This window comes from Hoplias malabaricus, chromosome 1 (genome assembly GCF_029633855.1).
Source record: "Hoplias malabaricus isolate fHopMal1 chromosome 1, fHopMal1.hap1, whole genome shotgun sequence".
In the NCBI taxonomy this organism is placed as follows: Eukaryota; Metazoa; Chordata; class Actinopteri; order Characiformes; family Erythrinidae; genus Hoplias; species Hoplias malabaricus.
In genome coordinates this window covers 58,367,871-58,391,904 of record NC_089800.1, presented here as the reverse complement: position 1 = coordinate 58,391,904, position 24,034 = coordinate 58,367,871, and the positions used below count along the sequence as shown (strand labels likewise).

The following is a 24,034-nucleotide window of genomic DNA, read 5'->3' as shown; positions in this document are numbered from 1 at the left end:
CAGTTTAGCAAGCTGTGATATAGATTATTATGTTAGTAAAACCAATGTTTGATACTAAGCTTAAAAATCCACTTGCCTTTAAAAAATGTAAAGTGACTAATATTAACAAGTTAGCATTAAGATCATTTTCCCAAAACTGGGCTATGGTGTGTATAATTTATTTCAAATTATGCATCCCATCCACAAATTTAAAAGACTAAAAGCCACATTTTAATTCACTTTGTAATCAGTGCAGTCAATACTGGAGCTGGAAATGAGATTAGCTGAATCCTTATGGTACATTTACATAGTCGCAGTTGTAATGACATCACAGAGAGACGCTGCGTCTGATTGGATATGATGGTTGCTGGTTGGATCAGCTTGATACATGCATTTCCAGGAATAACATTGTGCAAGAACAACCATTCACCTGAGGACTGCATTGGGCCATAGGGGATTTACTCAGGATACAGTGCCAATCCATATTTGGACAGGCACACATACAGACAATCATTCATATACACATTTGTTAGTACTAGTAAATTAACCAGTTCTCCATGTTGTGTGCTGTGGGAGGAAACCAGAACTTCCACCCAGATGGGAATTGAACTCGAGATCCCAACGCTGGGAGGTGAACTTTCGAAACACCAAACCACCGTGCTGCCTAAGTCTTAGAAGTACTTACAAATATTTTGTGATATAAATTGTTTTTCTTAAACATGTCCTTCAATTAAGATCAAGTGCTTTTCATGTTATTTTTTTAATGTTGTTATTATTATTATTATTATTATTATTATTATTATTTGATATTCTAGATGTACAGTATTATGTGCACAGGCTTTTCTGTTCATCAACTGCAGTATATCAAAAGGGGCAAATTGAGTGGAGAGAGAGACAGGGATGTGTACTGAATGAAGGCAAAGGTGTAGTATCTAAGCCACTTTAAATCATTATTTTGTTTTTATATTTGAAAAAAACTTCCAAATACTTAATATTTATAACCAGATGGGAGATTTAATAAAGGACCTTTAAGGTGACACTGTGCTTTTAAATATGTCATTCCACCGTTCGCTGACCCCTAGAGCTTGAAAGGAGTGCGCATGCGCGGTTTTATTATTCATTTTCAAGCGAATAAATGTGCTTAACTTTTCACAGTGTGCAACAACTGTGATTGAATTACTTCAGTAAACACTTTTTTTCGCACATTTTTCCTATATTTTAAGTAAATAAACTGTAAAGTGGTGTTTGTGTGTCCACGCGGCGCTCAGTGTTGTCGTAAAGCGGAGTAGCAGAAGGTGAAGAAACACGCTGGACTCTGAGGGAAATGAAAGCTGTGTTTCGGGCGAAATGCAGACACAGAAAGACTAAAGTTAAACGCGAGTCTACGAGATGATGAGTGAAGCTAAATAGCGTCGAGCGGGTGAGAAGTGGATTTAAGCGCGTTCAAGGAAATGTTAGCAGTTTTTAGGCACAACTTGCTGAATTGTGCGAGAGGGCACGTAGCTCGGTTCAGTTTCACTACTGTTATAACCAGCAGACAGCACGGTGTCTGGGGTCCCAGAGTATGCCCTAGACCAGAGATAGCGTCACCTCAGAGGTTAAGAACTAAGTTATTCTCTGCAGGACCTCGGACCCTGTGTCTGCACCACCTCAGAGACCACCCTTCTGCACTTAACCTTACTGTACTCGGGCAGGCCAGTTCTAACCAACCCCTGCAGCCTGAATGTATTCAGATAGCACTGAGAGCAAAACACTTCTTGCTAAAAACACCAAATTTATATAACTGTACCGTCAACCTTCCGCTAAACTCCTTACCATGGAGTTTAAATGACAGGGTCATTACAGGAGCACTCTCTGGATCTAAAAGATACTGTACTACACCGGAAAACCAAATCCAAAAAGCTCCGGATCAAGATACTAAAGAGAATGAAGCCACCCAACGTGCCTTTAACGTTACCACATCAAATGAGGGAAAGTTTAAAGAGCTGGTATGTGGAACTGGTATTATATCCTGTAAGACTTTAATTGACCTTGGTATTCAGGAAGCATGAAGAAAGTGCATTCATCAGTTAATCTTGATTGTTTTTACAGTATGAAAATCCATGGACAATCCCCAACTTCCTCTGCATGGCCAGAATTGTGCTGTCCCCTGTCCTGGGTTACTTGATTATGGAACAGTACTTCCACCTGTCTTTTGGACTTTTTGTTTTGGCGGGAGCAACTGACTTGGCGAGTTAAAAATGATCTTGAAGATTGTGTATATGTATACAAACTCGGCTGTTTTTAACATTCCTGACATTGTAATTTCTCACCAAACAGCTGGATGGATACATTGCTCGAAACTGGCCCAACCAGAAGTCTGCTCTGGGCAGTGCTCTGGACCCACTGGCAGATAAGATCCTCATTAGTGTGCTGTACATCAGTCTGACATATGCACAGCTCATCCCAGGTTAGCAAGCAATAATATGTTATTTTTTATTTGTTAGACACTCAAAAATGATCAGTATGTAAAAAGTCATGCATCACAGACAACACCAAACATTGCAGAACCGGCATGATGGTGCCAGGGAGGTCGGCTGCCCTCTTAACTGCTTTGATTTGATTTGAACTGTTCACAATATGTTCACTTCAAATGTAAAGTACTAAATGACTAGGCTAACAAATAATTTGAGAAACTGACAAGCTTAGAAATTCTATTTAAAAGTAGTTAAGCAGAGCTTTCTTCATTATTTGTGTCATAATTATCTGTGGACCACTTGACAGCCAGTTGGATTACTAAGTATAAAGTTGTAAGTTTATACCTGGAAGTTATAGAAAAATGTGTCAATAAACACTCAACAATTTTGGGTATACACAGATGGCTACTTTTAAGTTAGGATTTATCAAGATTAATCTCTTAATTCAAGTTATTCTGGGATAAATGTTTGCTATGTTGGTGGTATGAAATGGTAGCCCCTGTTCTGACTTGGGTGGAATGATGTTAGTGCTCCTGACAAAAAATTAGGGAAATGTTAATCTTGAAGGATTTTCATCTGAATTTTTATATATAGATACCTATTTTTGACAAAGGAAGATGTCACGGTCATCTCAATCAGGATTAGAAACTAAAAGCAATATGCCTTGAAAACAAGGCATGTACAGCAAAACAAATGTTTGGAAACGGATTTGTGACAAAATTGTAAGAAATTGGTAGAGTTAATGGAATTTACATTTAGAAAAGCCAAACCAAAACCAGCACTACCATTGAAACAGAATTGCTAAAGAGAAGCAATCATGGAGGTTCGATGATTGGATAAGAATTCTGTTCAGAGATGAATCGGCAAAGGAGATAAATGCTGGAACATTGTCTGTTGCTAATGAGACATAAAATGATGAATGCCTGAAGAAATCAATCAAACCTTCCCACTCGTTTTTGATATGGGTTTGAATGTCAGGTAAAGATAAGCAGGAGATGGCACTCGTTACCACAACAGGGAATGCACAGGTTTACATTTAAAATTGGGACACTTCTCATTCCATGAGTAGAAAATTAGTTTGGTGATGAATTCATTTTTTATTGCTGTGTATTGCCCCAGATCAAAATGTAAAAGTCTTTCTTCAAGACAGGCACGAGTCAAGGCCAACAAACAGTTTAGTTCTGAGTCTGGTTGAAAATGTATGGAAAAAACTTAAGCAAACTTGTCTGTGACAAGACTCAGTCCTGAAAACTGAACTGTCCACAGCTAATTTAGAGAAATTTAGAACCAGCTTGATTATAGAAAATTATCTTAGTGAAGTCCATTCTTTAATTCAGTCCTGAGGTGCAACATAATACATTTTTTAAAGATGATTCCATTTTTTCTACTACATTGAATGATTGCTCAAACAGTGCTATTCTTTGAGATATGTTTCATGACGCCAGCATTTTCAGCTATTTAAGAACTATTGTCTTACCTGTGTGTACATTCTGGGTGTACATTATTTAACTGGGTTGATTCCCTCATTTTTGTCAGTAGCATGAAGGTGTGGTGTTTGGAATCGGCCATTGCAATAGTATTTTTAAACCCACTTTGTTTCAAACACATCAAATTGTATATCCTCAGCAATTATCCACTCTCTGTAAAGGGGGCCTTAGACTGCCTCAATTTGATGCTTTAAAAAACCTTGCTACAGTTATTTTCATCACAGAGACAATGAATAAAAACTGTCCCAGAGTGTACCATTAATACCCATTCACATACGAAAGGAAGGAAAAGGCACTCTGCGTTCCATAAGTAATGGAGGGCATATGTGTTTAACAAAGGCAGTTCTTAAAACAAAACTGTCCGTTATTTTCCACTAGTGCACACCTGGCTTTTAAAAGGAATGAGCCATCGATTTCATTATCCTAGTACTCATTTTACCCTGTGCCTTTTTTAACCATTGTCCTGTTCTGTGCCAGTTTAATGCCAGCATAAAAATCTGTCAAATGTGTCAATGCGGTGATTTTACACATTGTTTTTGTGCTTTGACAATGAAAATGGTGCCCGTACTTGTTTTTGGAGAATGTATTGGAGAATACTTCACACAGTAAACATTATTAATGAAAATTGATTTTCTGTTTGTTTGTTCCTCTAGTTCCCCTCACAGCATTGGTGTTAGCCAGGGATGTAGCTCTGATAGCTGCAGTGTTTTATGTCCGCTATAAAACTGTTCCTCCCCCAGTAAGTAATAAGCATTATATTTACAGTTTTTAATTTAGTGATTTCTTTTTATTAAGCCGTAATACATGGCATTCTCTAATTGGAATATGTGAATTTAAAAAAAGTGTTTGATGTATTATCCCTGTTCTAAAATAAACATATTTTGCTCTTAAGTTTTACCAGTTTTATTCTCAACAGGTAACACTCAGCAAGTTTTTCAACCCATGCTACACTACAGCTCAGCTTAAACCAACACTTATAAGCAAGGTACAGAATTTACACTCTCTTTGATAATTAAGAATTAAGTCTGTAATGTAACTCTGAAATATTTTACAATACTTGCAATATTAATTTCTGCTAGACATATTTGTTTGTCTCAGTATTGTTTGATGTATTTGTATCTCTCCAGCAGTATATAATTACAGTATTGATGTTTCTCAGTGTCTGTACAGAACGATTGTTATATATAAATGTTGAGATATTTTATAGAAGGCATTTAATTTTATGGAGCTTTATTTAAATGACACATTAACAAAGAGAATATAACAAAGGATTTCCATGAACAACTTGATTTGTTTGTAAAAATAAAAACACATAGAATTTGATGCCTGTAACCAGCTCCAAATAATTTGGGACAGAAGCATTTTTACCACTGTGTTACAGCACATTTCCTTTAAATTACACTGTTCAATCACATCAGTGGAAATGTTTGTGTAGATATATGCTGGTCACCCATGCTGTAGTCACTGATGAGCTATTTGATATTGAGCTATTCTCTCATAAAGTTTGGCCTAAATATGACAAACAGTGACTTATTTTTGCTTGCAAAGAATGAGCCTTTGGTGAATGTGCAGTTTATATTTTTTATATTTACCTACTTCTATTCATTTTCACTCTTATTTTGACCATTATTTGTCCAATTTTATTTGAAGTGTGTATATTTACAAAACACACAGGTGTTCAATGAAAATATTGGAACTGTTATATTCTTAACATTAAAACAAAAACCTACTCTTGTTTATTGCATTTAATATGATGTCCCAACCTTTTCTGGAAATGGGGTATTCTTGAATACATATTCATACATGTTGTATGCACAGAATATACTTGCATTGTCTTTCAAGATTTTTACAGAATATTGAACACATATTTGTTTGTATTAGTTCAACACTGCAATCCAGTTGTTCCTGGTGGCTGCATCACTTGCTTCTCCAATATTCCACTATACTGACAGTATTCTGCTGCAGTCACTGTGGTAAGTTAGCTAAAAAGGTCTTTAATGTTTGATTGCATAATTGAGTTTTTTCTTTTTATTTATTTATTTTTTTTTTTACTAATGTGAAAATGCACTTAACCCACATGAAGCTATCACACCCCCCCCCCCCTCCCTCTCCCCCTCTCTCTCCCCCTCTCTCCTTTTTGTTTCCCCAGGTATATCACTGCACTGACAACTGCAGCATCTGGTTACAGCTACTATCATTATGGTAGGAAAACTGTCGAAGTACTGAACAACACAAAGTAATAAATTAATTTTAACATTCTCACTTTAACCAGATGATTAGAAATCATTTACCAGATCAGTCTGTGTACATACTGCAGCTCCTATATCTTTGTAGTGTTAAAGTGTACAGTAAACTATTAAATCAGTCTATTTTGATATCCAAATGTACAAGTCTATTAGCAACAACCAATAAATGGTCTGTAACTATGTGGAATGTTTTTTTAAAATAAGTTTCACCACCACAATTTTCTGATTAAAATATAAATTTGAATGAACCTCTTGGGTAGCACTCACTTTGATTTCACTGTGTAAACAAGGCATAGCAGCTGAAATGCACTGTAGTCTGCAGGTTATGGTAAGTTTGTGTAGTGGTCTTAAGTCTGGAAGATACAAAGGGTCCAGTTGCTTTCAGCAGTTTTATATAGGATTTATACCAGTAGAAACTACAAAATGTAATTTAGATACACAGGTATCTCAAGCTATAAAGTACCCTCTTAATCGGTCTATTGCCTGAATTTAAAATCATACATCTGCTTCACTTACACACAGCTGAAGGCACTCCTCTAGTCTGTTAGCCACATTGTGTTAGTCTTAACATACACTTTATACTGTGGTGTCCTTTTCATATTTGGTCTAATTACGTTTACTCTACATGGCATTTAACAGCCAAGTAAAATAAATATTTACATGCCTTTGACTCATTACTCAGAAACATGTTTTGTTTACTGCGTGCAAAAGGGTCAAATCATTCTCTCTACAATTCAGTATCACTATGGTTCAGACTGAACCAGCTAAGGAGAATGTCCTCTAAATGCTTTCAGACTGCTGGTTTTGGTCCATGGACAAATGCTGTTCCCATCTGCTGCAACATCAGCAATGTTACCCTGTTAACAGTTTTACTTGTTGAAAACACTGAGTAAAAACTAGTGGACTTAATGAAGTCCTGTAAATTTAAAAGCTAGCAAGACCACGTATTTCCTCATCTAAGAAGTACAGTAACCGTTTTCCTGGGTTCCGTCTTTGTAACTGCTTTTAAAATTTGGGAAGCTATTATTGATGTTGCGCGGGCTGGCTCCTCATCCTGTGGGGTATTACACAATGTTGGCAGTGTTCTCTGTCCACAAGAGGGCACTGTGCCCATTTGCAGAACCAGTTTTCAGTTTTTGTTCCCAGAATTTCTGGCCTGCAATTGTTTTAGATGGAGTACATGATCTGCATTTTAAATTTGTCATTGTGATAGTTTTTCTTAGTAATGGTAAGGTCAAAATCTAGGAGGTCAATTTTTGTAGTACCCCAACTTTTGTCCAGAAATATGTACATGTTAGGAAGCTTGTTGAAATTCTGTCAAATGCCATTTCCCATAAGTAACAGAGACGATGACCTTGAAACGCCTCTCATAGTGTTGTAATCCTGTGTTGAAACTTAAGAAATAACCCTTTTTTTTTTGTCAACTTAGCAACTGTCAAATTAGGACGAGTAAAGTGTAAATGGCAAATAAACCCTATAGTTGTTATTAATTGTGTGAAAAATAAAAATGTAACAGTATGGAAGTGTGGACATGGTCTAAGCATTTAAAAATACCTTTTGCTTATCTAAAGAATACATGAATGTAGCACATTTTTTTTAAAGACACTTTTGAGTCACCAATACACCTGTGTTTTTGGCCTCTGGGAGGAAACTGGAGGATATCGTGAAATTTCTTTAAACATTTTTATCAAATAATGTCATGCAATTAGCCATATGGAATATGTTCTTTACATGAGTCGTTTAGGCCCAGTTATGTACGGTGGAAATTGGCTCTGAATGATTGAAATTATATTTGTAATAAAATAAAACTTTTTAATAAATAAAATCATTTATGACTTTTAATATATATTACATATATTTAATAAAACTAATATTAATATAACACTTTTTTTGTTTGTTGCAGTAGTGTGTTCTTGACATTAATAAAAGTATTTTTTTTTTATGGTTTCGTCATATCGCCAAGGATAGTGTTATCATAAAAATACCCTAAAATATTGTGATATTATTTTTGGGCCATATTGCCCACCCCTAGTGTGCATTCAAAATGTTTTTGAAGTGCAGGATTCTTACTGGTTATTACACAACGAGACATCTTTCTGCTGACACGTTAGTTACGCTGAGAAGACACACATTAAATTTCAGTCTCATTTCCTTCATTTATCTTCACAGAAGAAACATTAGAGAGTCTCTGAAATAGAGCACATTTAATGACTAATGATCAAGTAAATATTTCAGATGTGTGATGGCTGTAATGCTGGTCCCTTACTGCTTTAAGGCTAATACATTGGTGTGCGCTCTTAAAGGTGCTACAAAGGGATTTGTGGGCGATTTCATTGATGAACCAGTTTTGGTTCCATAAAGTACCATGTTTGTTTAAGTGAAATGTGAGTATGAAGAAACTTTTAAAGGTTAAAAAAATCCACCACAGTATTTAAAGGTTCTTTACCTATTTTAACACATTAGTGTTTCTTTATAGAACCAAAAATGGTTCTTCTTTGACCCCGCTCAAAAGAATGTAGCACCATTATTCAGTGGTGTTCAAATGTGTTAAATGTAAAGCTGGAGTGCAAGCTCCTGAAATATTGTTTTCCTGTTTTATACTGACTGTGAGGAGTGTGGTGTGTTCTTTCTGTGTCTGCGTGGGTTTCCTCCGGGTGACTGTCTGTGAGGAGTGTGGTGTGTTCTCCTTGTGTCTGTGTGGGTTTCCTCTGGGTGACTGTCTGTGAGGAGTGTGGTGTGTTCTCCCTGTGTCTGCGTGGGTTTCCTCCGGGTGCTCCAGTTTCCTACCACAGTCCAAAAACACACGTTGGTAGGTGGATTGGTGACTCAAAATTGTCCGTAGGGGTGTGTGTGTGTTGCCCTGTGAAGGACTGGCGCCCCCTCCAGGGTGTATTCCCGCCTGCCCAATGATTCCAGGTAGGCTCTGGCCCCACCGCGACCCAGAATGAATGAATGTTTTATACTGAGAGCAAAAATGTTTCTGGAATTCTCATGTTGAGGAGTGATTAAGTAGACCAGGGGCTTTGCTAATGCCATGTGGCCAAAAGTTTATAAAAATGTGCTCATCCAATATATCTTCTGAATACTTTTCTGGAAAATCTTTACACAAGTTTCTGGAACACGGCTGGCATGGTCTGATTGCATTCATTAGTGTTGAAGGATACATTTTGCATCACAAGCAACACATTACATCCCCATGATATTGAATAGAGCTCCTTCATGCCATAGAATGTAGTTCTGCATCTCCCCAGCCCAACACCCTGCAGCTTTACATTTTATGGTAAATGTTGTGTAATATATGACAATGGCCATCTTATTAAAAAAAAAAAAACTATAATTAAGGATTCAAACATTACGTTCATAATCACTAACATATGAATCACTATCATTAAATGTATAATAGAATCTCCAAGAAAATACAAATGCTTTTGTGATGCAGCTCTTAACGAAGGTTGATGAATAAATTCTCGCTTGTCATTTTCTTAAACTCTCAATATTTTTTTTTTTTTTTGAATAACACGACAGATGTCATGTTTAATACTTTAACACTTAACATTTTTTCATACATTACTAGCATTATAACAATATTACTGTTTTCTCTTTTAGTTTCATCTGCAGCTGCTGCATTGTCATATTTCACTACTTGCTTCTCTATGGACACGTAAGCTGCACTGCTGAACCTCTGTGTCCACAATACAGCAGTGTAATGTAGCTGTATTCCCCACTTGTGTTTTTAAGAGTGAACACAAAGTATAAAAAAAGCATATTACAGTATACTGTTATTTAATTTCATAACCATGATTGTACAGTTTTTAGTGTTCATAAGCTGAGAAAGGTCTGCATTGTTGCCCAACGTTTATAAAATGGAGGATATGAACGTTTCTGTGCCTTCTGGGAAAGAGTTGTGTTATTGTGTTGAGTGCTAAACTGGTCTGGTGTGGCAGATGCGTTCTTCTGTGACTGGCACACATGACTAATTTGCCGTTTGTAGCTTTTTTGTCAGTGTGTGTCATGATACGCAGGGTGTGTGTAGATGGCAGAAGTGTTCATTAGGCTAGGTGAATGTGAGTCATGCTTTAAGTGTTCTCGGTTATTCAGGAGGTGAAACTGTACCATGCTTACCCAGTTCACTATCTGCCCTCAGGCTACTCCTACATTTCCAACTGACAGCCTGCTGCGATAAGAGCTTTCTACAACACTTTATTCAACTGTTTCTTCAAAAATTGTAATATTTCAGTAAGACAATGCACCTGTCTACTAGGGGCCGTAATAATAGTAATATTTATGGGCAGGCAACATTTTATTTCATTTTACTCAAAGTAAATCTAAATACCCGAGCCATTTGCGAAGCCAGTGTATAAGCCGTTTCCAGAAAAGTAAAAACTGAGTGCAGACAGCTTGGCATGACTTGCATATGTGTGAAGGTACCACAGACATGGAGATTTCAATAGACTGATTTTTTTAAAGAGGTGAATGCTGCCACTAATGTGAAGTCTTTTTCCATGGAGTCCCTGGATATCTCTTAGTTCTCATCAATATGTCCCAACATTTCCAGAAATGGGGTTTATAAAGATATTGCATTTACTGAATCTATGTCAATGAATCAGTTTATTACAAAGTTTTTGGCTGTTATTGGAACAATTAATCGCTAACCCTCTTAAAATCAATAATCAACTGTGTTGGGCCAGCCATCAGTGAGACCTCTATGTTGCTTGTGCTGGTTAAATGTGAGAACAAACGTTCTGTCCCATGGGGTAGGCAATATGGCAAACAAGATGTTTCCAAATATTTTCACCAATTTTCAGGAGTTGAACAAGCTGAAACAGAGAGAAAACCCCCTTAGTAACACATTTAGAAAATAAAGTCAGGTTCTTTGGTTATTTTTCTTTCTAAATGTTTCCACACAGCCCTGTGCTAAAATTAAGGATTCACAATGTTTATTTCGAAATTTCTAGAATTAAAGCTGCGAATGTAACAGACGTCTTAAAGTGGAAAATGTAAACCACTGGAGAGATGGCTATTAATGGTACATTTATTTGGGCTCAAGCTGTTGTCCTTACGACTGCAAACGTCTGTTTGATGACTGTGAAAGACAGGAAAAATGTCAGTGTCGTGCCTTAGAGTCATACAGACATCAGAGAAACTGAGTGCCTCAGTGAGTCACACACCAATTTAGCGCTTACCTCCATTAAACACTCTATCATTAGATTACTCAGTTAGCAGAGGTCACACATTTATAGATAGAATTGACACCGAGGAAGTGCAGTGGGATGAGGATTGATATTACAATATCAGAATTTTGTATTATTATTATTATTTTTTTTTTTTTAAAGGAAACTCGTACGTAGACAATTTGAGGTCAAATAAGAAATAAGATCACTTACTAATTCAACAGAGGGCAGCATTGTCCAATGTTTCAAAAGCATGACAGCAAGCATTTTCTGCAGTCCAAGTGCAAAAGAAAAAAACAAACAAACAAACAAAAAAAATATATATATATATGATCCTCTTAATATTGTGAATTATTTTGAGCCAATTATTTATTTATTTAATTTAATTTTGTTTTTTGCCTGTTCAGAACCTCTAATTATATAAAGGTAGTTTGACCAAACTGTCTCTGACGATGATATATTTAATGCTTATGACAACCGACTTGCTGTAAATCATACACCATGGAAAAAAGGAAATAGCTACCAGTCATCATCTTTATTAGCACCACTTGGACAAGCTTAATCATGACCACAGCAGTGGGCATGCTTTATCAAGCCAACCACCTTTATCTTGTATACTGCAGACCATCCTTTAAAAGTTTTCCAAAGGCCTCAGTACAGTCTCTGACTCAGAGTAAAGCCATTTGTTAATACTGCCATAACTTGCAGCAGCTATTTAATTTCTAGTGCCTCACTCGACTGATTTAACTGGAACTTTCCTATCATTTGTGACACTTTACAAGAACAGGTTTGGAAGTGAAAAAAGCTTTAATTAAACAATTGTGCTTTATCTGGTAAATAGGGTTAATCCTCTTACTCCTTTAATTCCAATCACAGGTTTGTCAATGCATTGGCTCAGTTCTCAATTCTCATAATCTCAGTCCTAATGTGACATACAAAGAAATCCGTTCAATTCAACAATGGGAGGATTTGTGCATGTTAAGAAGAGAGGGATGAAGAAGGTTAAAAAACACTCCAAATTGTTCTCCTTGCCCAGGACAGGCATGCATAAAAAGAAAGTTTTATTCACATAACCACCTGTGACCAATGTGCTAGGATCATACATGCCTTGAAATAATAACAGCATTGTCTGACTAACAGTTTTTCTTTATGGACACAGTGGGAAGAAATCCCAGTGTTTTATTTTGCATCCTCAGTAATCTGAAACCTCACCAGTCCTATTGTCTTTATAAACAAAATAACCTGGCAGCCATCCCAAAGCCCCCAGGCCCCAGGCACCTGTCTCTCCTACTGTAGACACTGGATAGAAAAGAAGGGAATGGAGAAAAAAGGGGGTGGATGCTACAGATGGGCTGCCACACTATGTACAGTGGTTTTTCAAGGATCAAGCTGCTGCATGTTCAGAACTCATTGAAGAAGCTGTACTTTCCCCTAATACTGGGGATACTGTACTAATACTGTACAGTTCTAATACTGTACAAACCCTGGCAGCAATTATGGAATCACCACACTTTGAGGATGTTCACTGTCTTTTACTTTGTAGCAAAGGAACAAATCACACATCTATTTTTGTTTAGTAGCTGAACATCGTGGTGATGTGAAACAAACATCGAACTTGTTTCTTTAAGCAATTGCAATTAGTGAAATAATTCCGATCAGGAAGAGTAAAACCCATGAAATCCTATAGAAATTTGCTTTTCTAAAATAAATACTAGCACAAGTCTTGAAACTGTAAATTATTCTGTAGTTTAAAAAAAAAAAAACTTACAGGCCTAAAAAAGCTGTTGGACTTGACTAAATTGGTTTCCATTTGACTGTCTCTAAATTTTGGTGCAAGTATAAACAAAATGGGAAGAATATAATCAGAAAACTTGTGTAGATCAAGGAAGATGTTAAAGGGTAAATATAGAAAACCAAGGATATGCTTTGAAATTATAAAATCACAAACAAACAAATGGTTGGAAATAGGAGTCAATGTTTGTAAAGGAATCAGCTAAATTAATGTGAATGGGATTAATGTTTAGAAAAGACAAAGAAAAGCTATCACTAACACCTGAACAACAGAAACCAAATGCACAGTGGGATAAGGAGAAACATTAATGGAGTGTGTCTGATTGGATGAAAGTGATATTTGTTTGATGAATCACAAATCTGCAACTGGTCAAGGAAACGGACTTGGGGCTTTTCTCTAGTGCTGTTGTATTTAAACAAACACTAATTTCAGACATGGGGCTGTCTTTCAGGTAAATATCCCTTCTAGATATTCCATGAGCAAGTGTGAATGGTATTACTGAAAAGTGGAAGTGTTTAGAAACCACAGCAACTCGGCTACAAAGTGGCAGACCACGTAAAGGAACGGGGTCACAGATTACTGAGGCACACATTGCATAAAAGTGCAATGCTCTGCTGATTCAGTAAATGCAAAGTTTTGGTATTAACATAAGCACAAACAGTGCTGGCAAGCCTTGTATCACAAAGTAAAATGCCAAGCATCAGATGCAGTGATGTAAAGCATGATGTCACTGAAATCTGGAGTTGTGCAAGTGTGATTGGTGGAGTGAAATTCACTCTTCACTCTCTATCTGGCATTCTGAAGGAAGAGTCTGGGTTTAGCGAATACCAGTATAATGTGATCTGTCTAAATGCATTGTGCCAAAAGTATAGTTTGGTGGAGGAGGGAAAAAGATATGGGGTTGTTTTTCAGTTGCTTTCTTAGGCCCTTTAATGCCAGTGAAGGGAAAGCTTAATGCAGCATTATGCCAAGCTATACTGGACAACTGTATGATTCTAACTTTGTGGAAACGATTTGAGGAAGACCCTTTACTGTTCCAGCATGACTATACCCCAGTGCACAAAGCAATGTCCATGGTCATGTGATTCTGACATGAACTTGACTGGCCCAGACACAACGCCCTAACCTTAATGCCATCAAACACCTTTGCGGTGAACTTCCAAAATCAGTGTCTGACCTTACAAATGCTTTTCTGGATGAATGGGCTGAAGTTCACACAGATACACACCAAAATCTTGTAGAGAGCCTTCACAGAAAATTGGAAGCTCTTATACCAACAAAGAGGGACTAACTCCATATGGATGCTTCTGTGGGTATAATGTGTAGAGGTCACAATAAAGTTGTCTGTTGGTCACCACAAAGCAAAAAGTGTTAAGCTTTTCCTCCAGAGGCGCACATCAACTCAATAGCACTAAAAAAACTAAATCTATTTGGAATTTACAATGAAAATACATAAAATTAATGCTTTTTTTTCATCTGATATTGGAGAGTTAGAAATAGCTTTCATTGATTCATTCATTATCTTTAATCGCTTATCCAGTTCAGAGTCGTGGTGGGTCCAGAGCCTACCTGGAATCATTGGGCGCAATGCAGGAATACACCCTGGAGGGGGCGCCAGTCCTTCACAGGGCAATACAGACACCTTTGAGTCACCAATTCACCTACCAACGTGTGATTTTGGACTGTGGGAGGAAACCAGAGCACCCGGAGGAAACCCACGCGGAGACAGGGAGAACACACCACACTCCTCACAGACAGTCACCCGGAGGAAACCCACGCAGACACAGGGAGAACAAACCACACTCCTCACAGACAGTCACCCAGAGGAAACCCACGCAGACACAGAGAGAACACACCACACTCCTCACAGACAGTCACCCGGAGGAAACCCACGCAGACACAGGGAGAACACACCACACTCCTCACAGACAGTCACCCAGAGGAAACCCACGCAGACACAGAGAGAACACACCACACTCCTCACAGACAGTCACCCGGAGGAAACCCACGCAGACACAGAGAGAACACACCACACTCCTCACAGACAGTCACCCGGAGGAAACCCACGCAGACACAGGGAGAACAAACCACACTCCTCACAGACAGTCACCCAGAGGAAACCCACGCAGACACAGAGAGAACACACCACACTCCTCACAGACAGTCACCCGGAGGAAACCCACGCAGACACAGGGAGAACACACCACACTCCTCACAAACAGTCACCCAGAGGAAACCCACGCAGACACAGAGAGAACACACCACACTCCTCACAGACAGTCACCCGGAGGAAACCCACGCAGACACAGGGAGAACACACCACACTCCTCACAGACAGTCACCAGGAGGAAACCTATGCGGACACAGGGAGAACACAATACACTCCTCACAGAGGGACACCCGGAGCTGGATTCCACCCCACAATCTCCACATCTCTGGAGCTGTGTGACTGTGACACTACCTGCTGCGCCACCAGCTGCAATATGTAAAATATTGTTTTTCTCAAAGTACTGAGCATCAGCAATTATTAACTTTTCCCATAAATATTCCCTGGAAAAGGAAATATGGAATTAAAATAACACTTTGTTTGGCATAAGACAGGACATTCCGTTGTGAAAAGTAGTTATGTGACATCTGTATGATATGTGTTTATTTGCTATGAAGTTTAATATCTGGGGGAATCCAAAATGGTTTAATCCATAATGGCGCAAACTAGTGAAGAGAACGTGTACATGTGTTATTCAAACAGTGATCAGGTTCAGTTTGACTTTAGGCATCAACAGAAAATCAAAGATTCTTAAATTTTATGAAAGTGTCTATTCCAAACTGACTTAAGAACAAGACATAGACTGAGTGTAGAGTTCAAACTCTGAGCTGTAATCAAGAAGTGATTAACACTGGTGAGATTACTCATGCGTTTTGTTTGTTTGTTTGTTTTTTATAGTGGTGGTGAAATGGTTTGTGATATCTACTAAACATATACAGCCATTTGTTTACTCCAGGTGTCTTTTTGGACTTTATACGCAATTTTCAATAACGGCAAAATATTGACAAAACCAGAAAATTAGGTCTCTTCTCCTTGCTCTGTATCACATTGAATCTACTTCTCTGCTTTGAATATATAATAAGCCTCATGGTTCCTATTCCCCCCACTATTCTAACGCAAATCAATCAGAATGGTTTTATTTACATCTTAAAGATTAAATCATGCAGATATCTTTTCTAAAAATCAGTGTTGCTAGACTCTGGAGGTGAACATCTTTAGAGATTTCTTAGCTGTAAATGGCCAGTAAACATATAGCTCTTATACTTATTTCTAGACTTCAGTTTTGAACGAGTCTCCACATGCCAGCCTGTAAATCCTCAAAATGGGTTGCATCACTTGCTTCTCTGCCAGCAGTGATTATATCCTTGCCTCCTATTCAATTCTTCCCTTTCATCCTTTTGCTACAAGAACAATCTGGGCTACATGCAGAACTGTGCTGTGGAATGTGCTGATATTTAGCCAGCCGGCTACCTGTTGAAAAAATTTATTTTTGGGGGGCTGATGGGATGAAACAATGACAGAATTAAAGGTCATGTCTAATGAAGTATACGGGATTACTTCAGCAGTTTCCCCAAAGCTGCTGAGCAAGACATACCAGCAACAGCCATGGCAAATTTTTCTTTCAAAGCTTCAAATAAAATTTGAGTTAACCTATGTATAAGTAAGTTAGGTGCCCTCTAATTTGCAACTGCTGTTTGTTGGCCAAAACATGTTGCCATGAACCCTTTAGATCCTTCTGTTTTGATGGCTATAAACTTGTCAAAACATCAAGTTGGAGGTCTTTTAATGGGGAGCAGATGCAGTAATTACTTGAGTTACGGAGGCGGGCTGAACAGTAGTCCCACAACACAGCTGAGCACATCAAACACACTGCAAATGTGAGCCCACAGAAAGGGAAATAATTTATCTTCCACTGTCATCCTAAATGGGAGGGAAAAAATTAGAACGAACATAGGGTTGTACAGCAGTTTCCATTTGAGTCAAATAAGGAGTGTGTTATCAATTCCTGTTTCAGTCTGTCAGGTCATGACCTTGATCCTGCTTCTGAATGCTAGCTGTTGACAGCAAAATATTTCACTACTTTTGTTTCACCTGAATGAATGAATGAATGAAATTAATAGCTAGTTTGTCAGCCGTTCGAGAAGACACCACACCAAACGCTCAAACACTGCTGAGAGAATCTGAAGGCATTCAGTCACACCATAAGTGAGTTCAGGACTGTTGTTAAATGATTAGGTTTAGATCACAAAAACCACTTCAACTCATGCAAATGGAATCAAATTGCAGCCCAATGCCAGGCTTTGGGACTGTATCCTCTTACTCCACACATGGCATTTAGCTTGGTGACATTGGCTCATGGGCAGCTTCTTTAGAGTGTACTATTTTGTGTAAATCATATATGCATTCATTTTCTACAAACTTTTGGACACATGTCTGAATAAAGTTGAACACATGATTTCAAACTCACTTTCTTCAGTGATTTACCTTCAAAGAGTTTTGTTGCGCATACAATGTCAGTATGTCAGTCAGTGATTGGAACATGCGTTTGGCCTTGACCAATCACAGTCTCTCATACTGGTTTAAGTTACGTGTGTTTGTAAATCAGCTCTTTAGTTCACACAAAAGGAAAAGAAAATCCACAGTCCACAAAATTTAGCTGAGCATCACAACCAGAAGCATCTGTTTCCAATATGTAGCGTAGCGGAAGGGTGGGTGCTTCACTTAGTGGCAAAAAAGTACAGCCTACTGTATCTTTAAATAGCTTGCGGGTTTGGGCTGGACGGATGTGTGGGTTATTGTTGTATCCCAGATTCCTTGAACCTAGACTACAGCTTCTTTCCTTTGAAGGCAACAAGTGTACAATTAGAGTGGAATGTGTGCAATGCTCTGTGTAGCTTCTGTGCATTGTGGTGAAGCCAGCAGAAGGAAAGATTGTCCTTATAATGCAGCATGTGTTTAGGCTGTCGCAGGATGATCCTGATGAACCACATAAGATCATCTTCTTACTCTTTTACTTACCTGGTTTTGAGGCTGCTGTGCTGATGATCATTATAAGCTATCTAGAAAACCAGGTTGAATCTTTGTTGCAAATGTTCTGCCACCCAATCTCATTAGCACGCCAAAGGTTCCAGCTATTTTAAAGGGATCAAGATGAAATGCCACAGATAAGCTTACAAAGCACATCCAGATTACCCATTCAGACATTTTACTTCACTATAATGAAGGAGTGTTTTCTTAAAACTTCAAAGGAGGGGGAAAAAGCCAGCAGATGCAAATATAAGACAAATAAAACATGGTGTAATGTGCTTAGTTCTAGCCATAATGGAATGAGTACACATCCTTTCCAATTGTGACCACAGAAGGAACTTCTGGTCACAGTTTAATGGGAACAAAATGTCAAGCTCCTATCTACACACGAACATTTCAGAAATAGGGAAAAACAAAAAAAACTTTGTGGAAAACAGCTTTAGTGAATTTACCTCCATCATTTCGACAAACAGCATCTGGAAGACACACCGTTGTGCCTCTACATCTTCATGAACCACTGCTACAGTATTTGTAATTCTTCAGCAGAATGCTCAGAGCTCCAAGTTATAGAACCTGCATGTTTGACCAAAGATGACTGGTGCAGTGTTAATAATGGAAACATGAATGTATCCTGTAATGCATACATTCTGAAGCATGGCCTGTTTGGCCCTATCATCTGGTAGATGATCACTGTTAGTGGCTCCCTTACCCCATTATCTTTCTGCTCATATTCTGCTCATGCTAGCTTACACAGTCTGAGCAGTTCTGGTTTGCTAAGCTGTTCAGTGGTGTTGCATTAATAGCAGTTAAGAAAAAAAACGATGGGCTGGCGTTACCCTCCTTAGGCTGACCGCATTGTGAGGAACTGGGGTAGACTCACTGATGGATGGGACTGGTGACAATCTATAGCTGGAAGAAAATCTGGCAACACACTGAGAAAAACAATAACATCAACAAATAACACAATAAACTCAAAAATAACTCTTGCATTGCTAAACAGTAACAACATAAATGATTACTGCACTTATATATTTCAGCTTATTTTGGTTCTGACATGATCTACATTTGCCTGAAACCCATAACAGACGAGAAAGAAAAGAAAGTACCATTAAGAACTGAAATCCACAGAATTCCGCTGGTAAATCCAAGCACAAGCCACGGAGATCGATGACACGTGCATTGACAGTAGCGGCTTAGGTCCAGAGGCTAAGCCAATGTGGTGAAATACAGATTGCTTGTCCAGCCTTCTCTCTCAGCTTGAGGCATGCAATTCCTCCCTGTCTACAGAGCCACAGGCTCAGGAGTTATTCCCAAGCCCTAAAGAAAAGGCAGGCTCTCATTTCAAACTCACTTTACTTCACAGAATTCTCACTCTGGGTCTTGCATCAGTCTTAGCTGGCCTTACAAAAGATCAGACAATGTTCCTGAACAAAGATTGAGTAGAAAACAAGACCCTTGCACATACTCTTACTCTCCTTATAATACACTAATGTTTATATATATATATATATTCATTCATTCATTGTCTGTAAGCGCTTATCCATTTCAGGGTCGCGGTGGGTCCAGAGCCTACCTGGAATCATTGGGCGCAATGCAGGAATACACCCTGGAGGGGGCGCCAGTCTTTCACAGGGCAACACACACACATTCACTCACACCTATGGACACTTTTGAGTTGCCAGTCCACCTACCCACGTGTGTTTTTGGACTGTGGGAGGAGACCGGAGCACACGCTGTGTAGTTTCCTCCTGGAGCTGTGATACTGCGACACTACCTGCTGTGCGCACACACACACACACACAGGTATTTAACAGATATTCAGCTAGATCCTAAAGAATGATCCTACTCCATAATTATTCTTTTGGAAACAACTCTGAAAACATGGTACTGTTGTTTTTGTTAATTTAGGTACAATGTAAAAGTATCTTCAAAAAGGTACAACAATGGTGTTTAGTGACACTGTGAAAAAACCATGAAATGGAGTATACCCTTCCTGAATGAAGATGTACCTTGAGGTTCCACTCCAGTGACAGTTTAGTACCTGTTCTCCGAGAGCGCATTTCAATTGTGAGTGTATCCGAGTTCTGTTTAGAAGTGCTGGTTCTTGTATTTGCAAAACCAATGGATCATGCTGTTTGTTGAACATGTCGTCTTGAGGTTTCCAAGCTTCTGAAAACACAATATTGAGTAATGAGTTCAAATGAATATTCCATGTTGTATTCACAATATTCGAATCAGCCATAACATAGTTAATGAACTGTAGTGGTCCAGTACTACAAAAAAAAAAAAATCCCCAGAGGACATGTTTCATTAAGTCTTTTGGCCTCAGATACAGCTGACTTTCAGTAGACTGTTGGACAGCTTGCAGATGTAAGTGATAATTGTTTCCTTTCATAAACAAAGTGGATTTCTGAGTTTTCCATGGGCAGACATAGTACAGCCGTAAACATTTAAAAATCAGAGGCAAAGATAGCCCTATTAGGAGAAACACGCTCATATTTCCGTTAAAAAAATGTAAAAATAATTGGACTATAGTTAAAGAATACAGGATATAAAATTAACTAATGCAAGATTTTATACATTTATCTGATCTAAAGCTACTAAAAAAAGAAAGAAAGGAATTTGTAAAAGGAAATATCACAACTAACTGGATTGAAAAGATGTCCACTACATAACGAATTTGTCTGGGTCTAACTGGCTTTGTGCTACATATAAAAGGAGAAGATATCTTACTCCAACATTCCCAGCCAAGATCTGAATTTCTAAGACTAAAAGCCTGAACTGTAGGTGAAAAACACTTCCCCTCCTCTGTGAGCTTTAGAAGGATCAGTGTTCAGTGTTATGTAGTCAACATATCAGGTGACAAAGGATTTTACTTAATGTAACAGGATTAACATATAAATTATGACACAACCATCTTGTGTATCTCTTTATCTTGATATTCATGAGGCCAATTGAAAAATCCCCTTTAAAAACATCAGGTCATTGTTGGCCTGGAAATACAACCCATGAACCCATAAACCCATGAATGGCATCTTAGGGGCTCTCCAAATGAGGATTAAAATTTCTCCTTTAGCATTGTCCCTTTCTTCACCTCACTACAGAATTGTGAACAAAGAAGTGTTCTTTGTTAAAAGGTGTTGCTCAAAGCCCATCACTTTGCGATCTGTGTACTCTTGTCCAAGTGCTGAACATGTCTACATTTTTGATGCTCATTTCCAGAGACTGGTCTATAACATGGCCTCTACGCTCAGATCATTAAGCTCCACAGTAATGTTAAATCTTGTTCAGATTAATCCCATTCTATTCTGCCCTGCTGGTGTGTCCCAGTGGTAATCAAGATTGCTATCTTACTAATCCACGTCCCAGCTGACCCTGCTTTGAGGGAGCAGACACTAGATGATTGTTTGTGCCATTGATGTAATGTCTAGCATGACTCCACTCTGTAATTGAGTGAAGCACCGGTAAGGCAACAGACGCAGAGAGAACAAGATGCATATTTCATTTCCATGTGACATATCTGAGCTTTTGCACTAGTTTCACCTTGTTGTTTAAATCGTGCAACTGTACACACTGTAACCCACTGGTCAAATATCATAAACAATCACACAATGTCAGTAACCTAAGGATTTAAGCCATTTTGTAAATCTGATGCGAGTGTGTTAAAAACCCACATTAGTGGTTTTTAATATAAGTCTCCAAGAATTAGCACATAATCAAATGATCAGTTATTGCAGTTGGGGGCATTTATTTTCCACTGTTAAATGTGATAATCTTGTAAATGTAAATTAGGAGTATGGACATCTCTTGAAAATGCGAATGGAAAAAAAAAAATTATGATTTTTAAAGATATCAAAAACCTCTTACTGATCACAACAGAGTGCAGTGTGGTGTAATATTTCATTAGTAGACAATTAACCGTAAACTTAAATTACTTGATAGTAACAGGCCTACTCTATTCCAAAAGGTTTTTTTATAACTGAACATTCATGGCAAACTGTAACAAATGGAACATGGCACAAATTGATACAACTATTTTTTAAATCCAAACTGATGTAAAATATTGCCTTTGTTATCCAATATATTTTTGAGGTAAATATAACCAGTTTAGCCCCCTCCAGGGTGTATTCCCGCCTTGCACCCAATGATTCCAGGTAGGCTCTGGACCCACCATGGCCCTGAACTGGATAAGCGGTTACTGATAATGAATGAATAACCAGTTTAATTGCTTGTTATCATAGTACATTTTTTATGAACTAACACATTTTTTCATGTCCAAAGTCCAAAGATCATTTAAAAACTTTTATATTGAAGAGTATATATATAAGTTAGTACAGTTAAAAAACAAAAGTTCTTGAATATAATGTCCAAAATAATTTGTCTGGAGGCGCAAATGACAGCGTTCAGTGGTTCAACACTGCACAGCTCCAGTATAATTTCAGTGTTCTCACAACATCATCATTAAGTAAACATTAAAAAGAGGGGGGCTTTTGTAGCATGATATAGACAAACCCTCCATAGCACTGAATACATTATCCTATCAAGTGAAACCTGAGGCTTGAAAAACATTATGACTGTGATCTGGCCATGACTAAGGCCCAGTGATGTTTTTTCAAGTCATTATTCTTTGTGTCCCTTAATGTGAGCCACAACTGCTTTTTTTATTATTGTGGCCTCTGTGTTAGAAACACTATATAGTATGAGTTGATGAGTAAACTCGGAGCACAAAGTGTCATTGTGTCAAATAACCATATGAGTACAATATCTTGTTTAAAATTGTCCATATTTCACCCCAGACTGCTCTGCAGAGGCTATTGTTCTCTCTGATATAGTGATATCAGTGCAGAACCACAGTCAACAGCAACATATTAGCATCTTGCAAGTCATCTCTTTATCATATTGAGACAGCTTCGGATACAAGTATCCTTTTGGTTGTATCATTTCAACTAATATAAGATAATAAGGATATTATGAATATTAAATCTGAGGGAATTTGCATTTTAACATATCACTGTTGTCCACACATATTTCCCAAAATGGTAACTTCACAGGACAATGCACAAACCTTCTTAACGTTCAATGGAAGTTAATGTAAAATAACTTTATTCCAAGTAACTTTGGAACATTTCTATTGGTCCATTCATCATACATTTTCACACAGTCTGAAGGACAGCTGCTTTGTTCAAATGATGTAGATAAGTGAATTATTTTTTTTAATTGGAGATGACAATATATTATTAACAGTATACAAAACAATCACTTATGATTTTGAAATACCAAGCCAAACACCTGAACCCAAACTTATCAATGTAACATATTATTAACATTTTTCCAACTATTCAAGGCCTGTACACAACTCCCTGGTCTCTGTTTTTCACTCAGTGCTGTTCAAATAGTGGAATGTAGTCACAGAGTTCAGCCAAGAAACTGTTATCAGGAACAAACTAATGGATCAATCTGTTGTGTCTTGTCAGTGTTTTTAGCATTGCCTCTCGGAATGTGTTTGATGAAAAACATGGTTTCTCCATACTCCAGAAGGATGCAGTGCATGAGATATAAGGAGGACAAAATCTGTAGGTGCTAAACACTGCTTCCTGTTATTTATGAAATGCATCCCTTGATGTGAAAATAAAGTTTAATGTGGTTCAGTGAACTAATAGAAGTACACAACCCAAGAATAATACAAGTTATTTTGTAATCTAAATGTAATCCCCATTTTGCCATCACTTTCTAAAACAAGCTTGGAACACCAAATTTCTCATTAACTTTTTATTGGGAATATATATATATATATATATAAATAATTGTTGTATGGGAAAGGGCTAGAGT

The 24,034-nt window shown here is 37.8% G+C and overlaps 1 protein-coding gene and 1 long non-coding RNA gene across 2 annotated transcripts; one reads left to right on the top strand and one right to left on the bottom strand.

Moving 5' to 3' along the window:
* The first annotated feature begins 1,072 nt into the window (after positions 1-1,072).
* crls1 (cardiolipin synthase 1) lies at positions 1,073-6,492 on the top strand. The gene is made up of 7 exons (XM_066681302.1): positions 1,073-1,967; positions 2,071-2,208; positions 2,299-2,428; positions 4,576-4,661; positions 4,839-4,907; positions 5,804-5,895; positions 6,072-6,492. Exons 1-7 carry the CDS (start codon positions 1,431-1,433, stop codon positions 6,160-6,162), a joined length of 1,143 nt encoding a protein of 380 aa, XP_066537399.1. The 5' UTR covers positions 1,073-1,430; the 3' UTR covers positions 6,163-6,492.
* A 4,362-nt stretch (positions 6,493-10,854) lies between these two features.
* On the bottom strand, positions 10,855-19,670 carry LOC136694542 (uncharacterized). Its single transcript, XR_010802215.1, has 3 exons — positions 18,658-19,670; positions 18,197-18,309; positions 10,855-10,985 (listed from the first exon to the last, which is right to left on the bottom strand). It is a non-coding gene; the product is annotated as an uncharacterized lncRNA (long non-coding RNA).
* Positions 19,671-24,034: the final 4,364 nt, after the last annotated feature.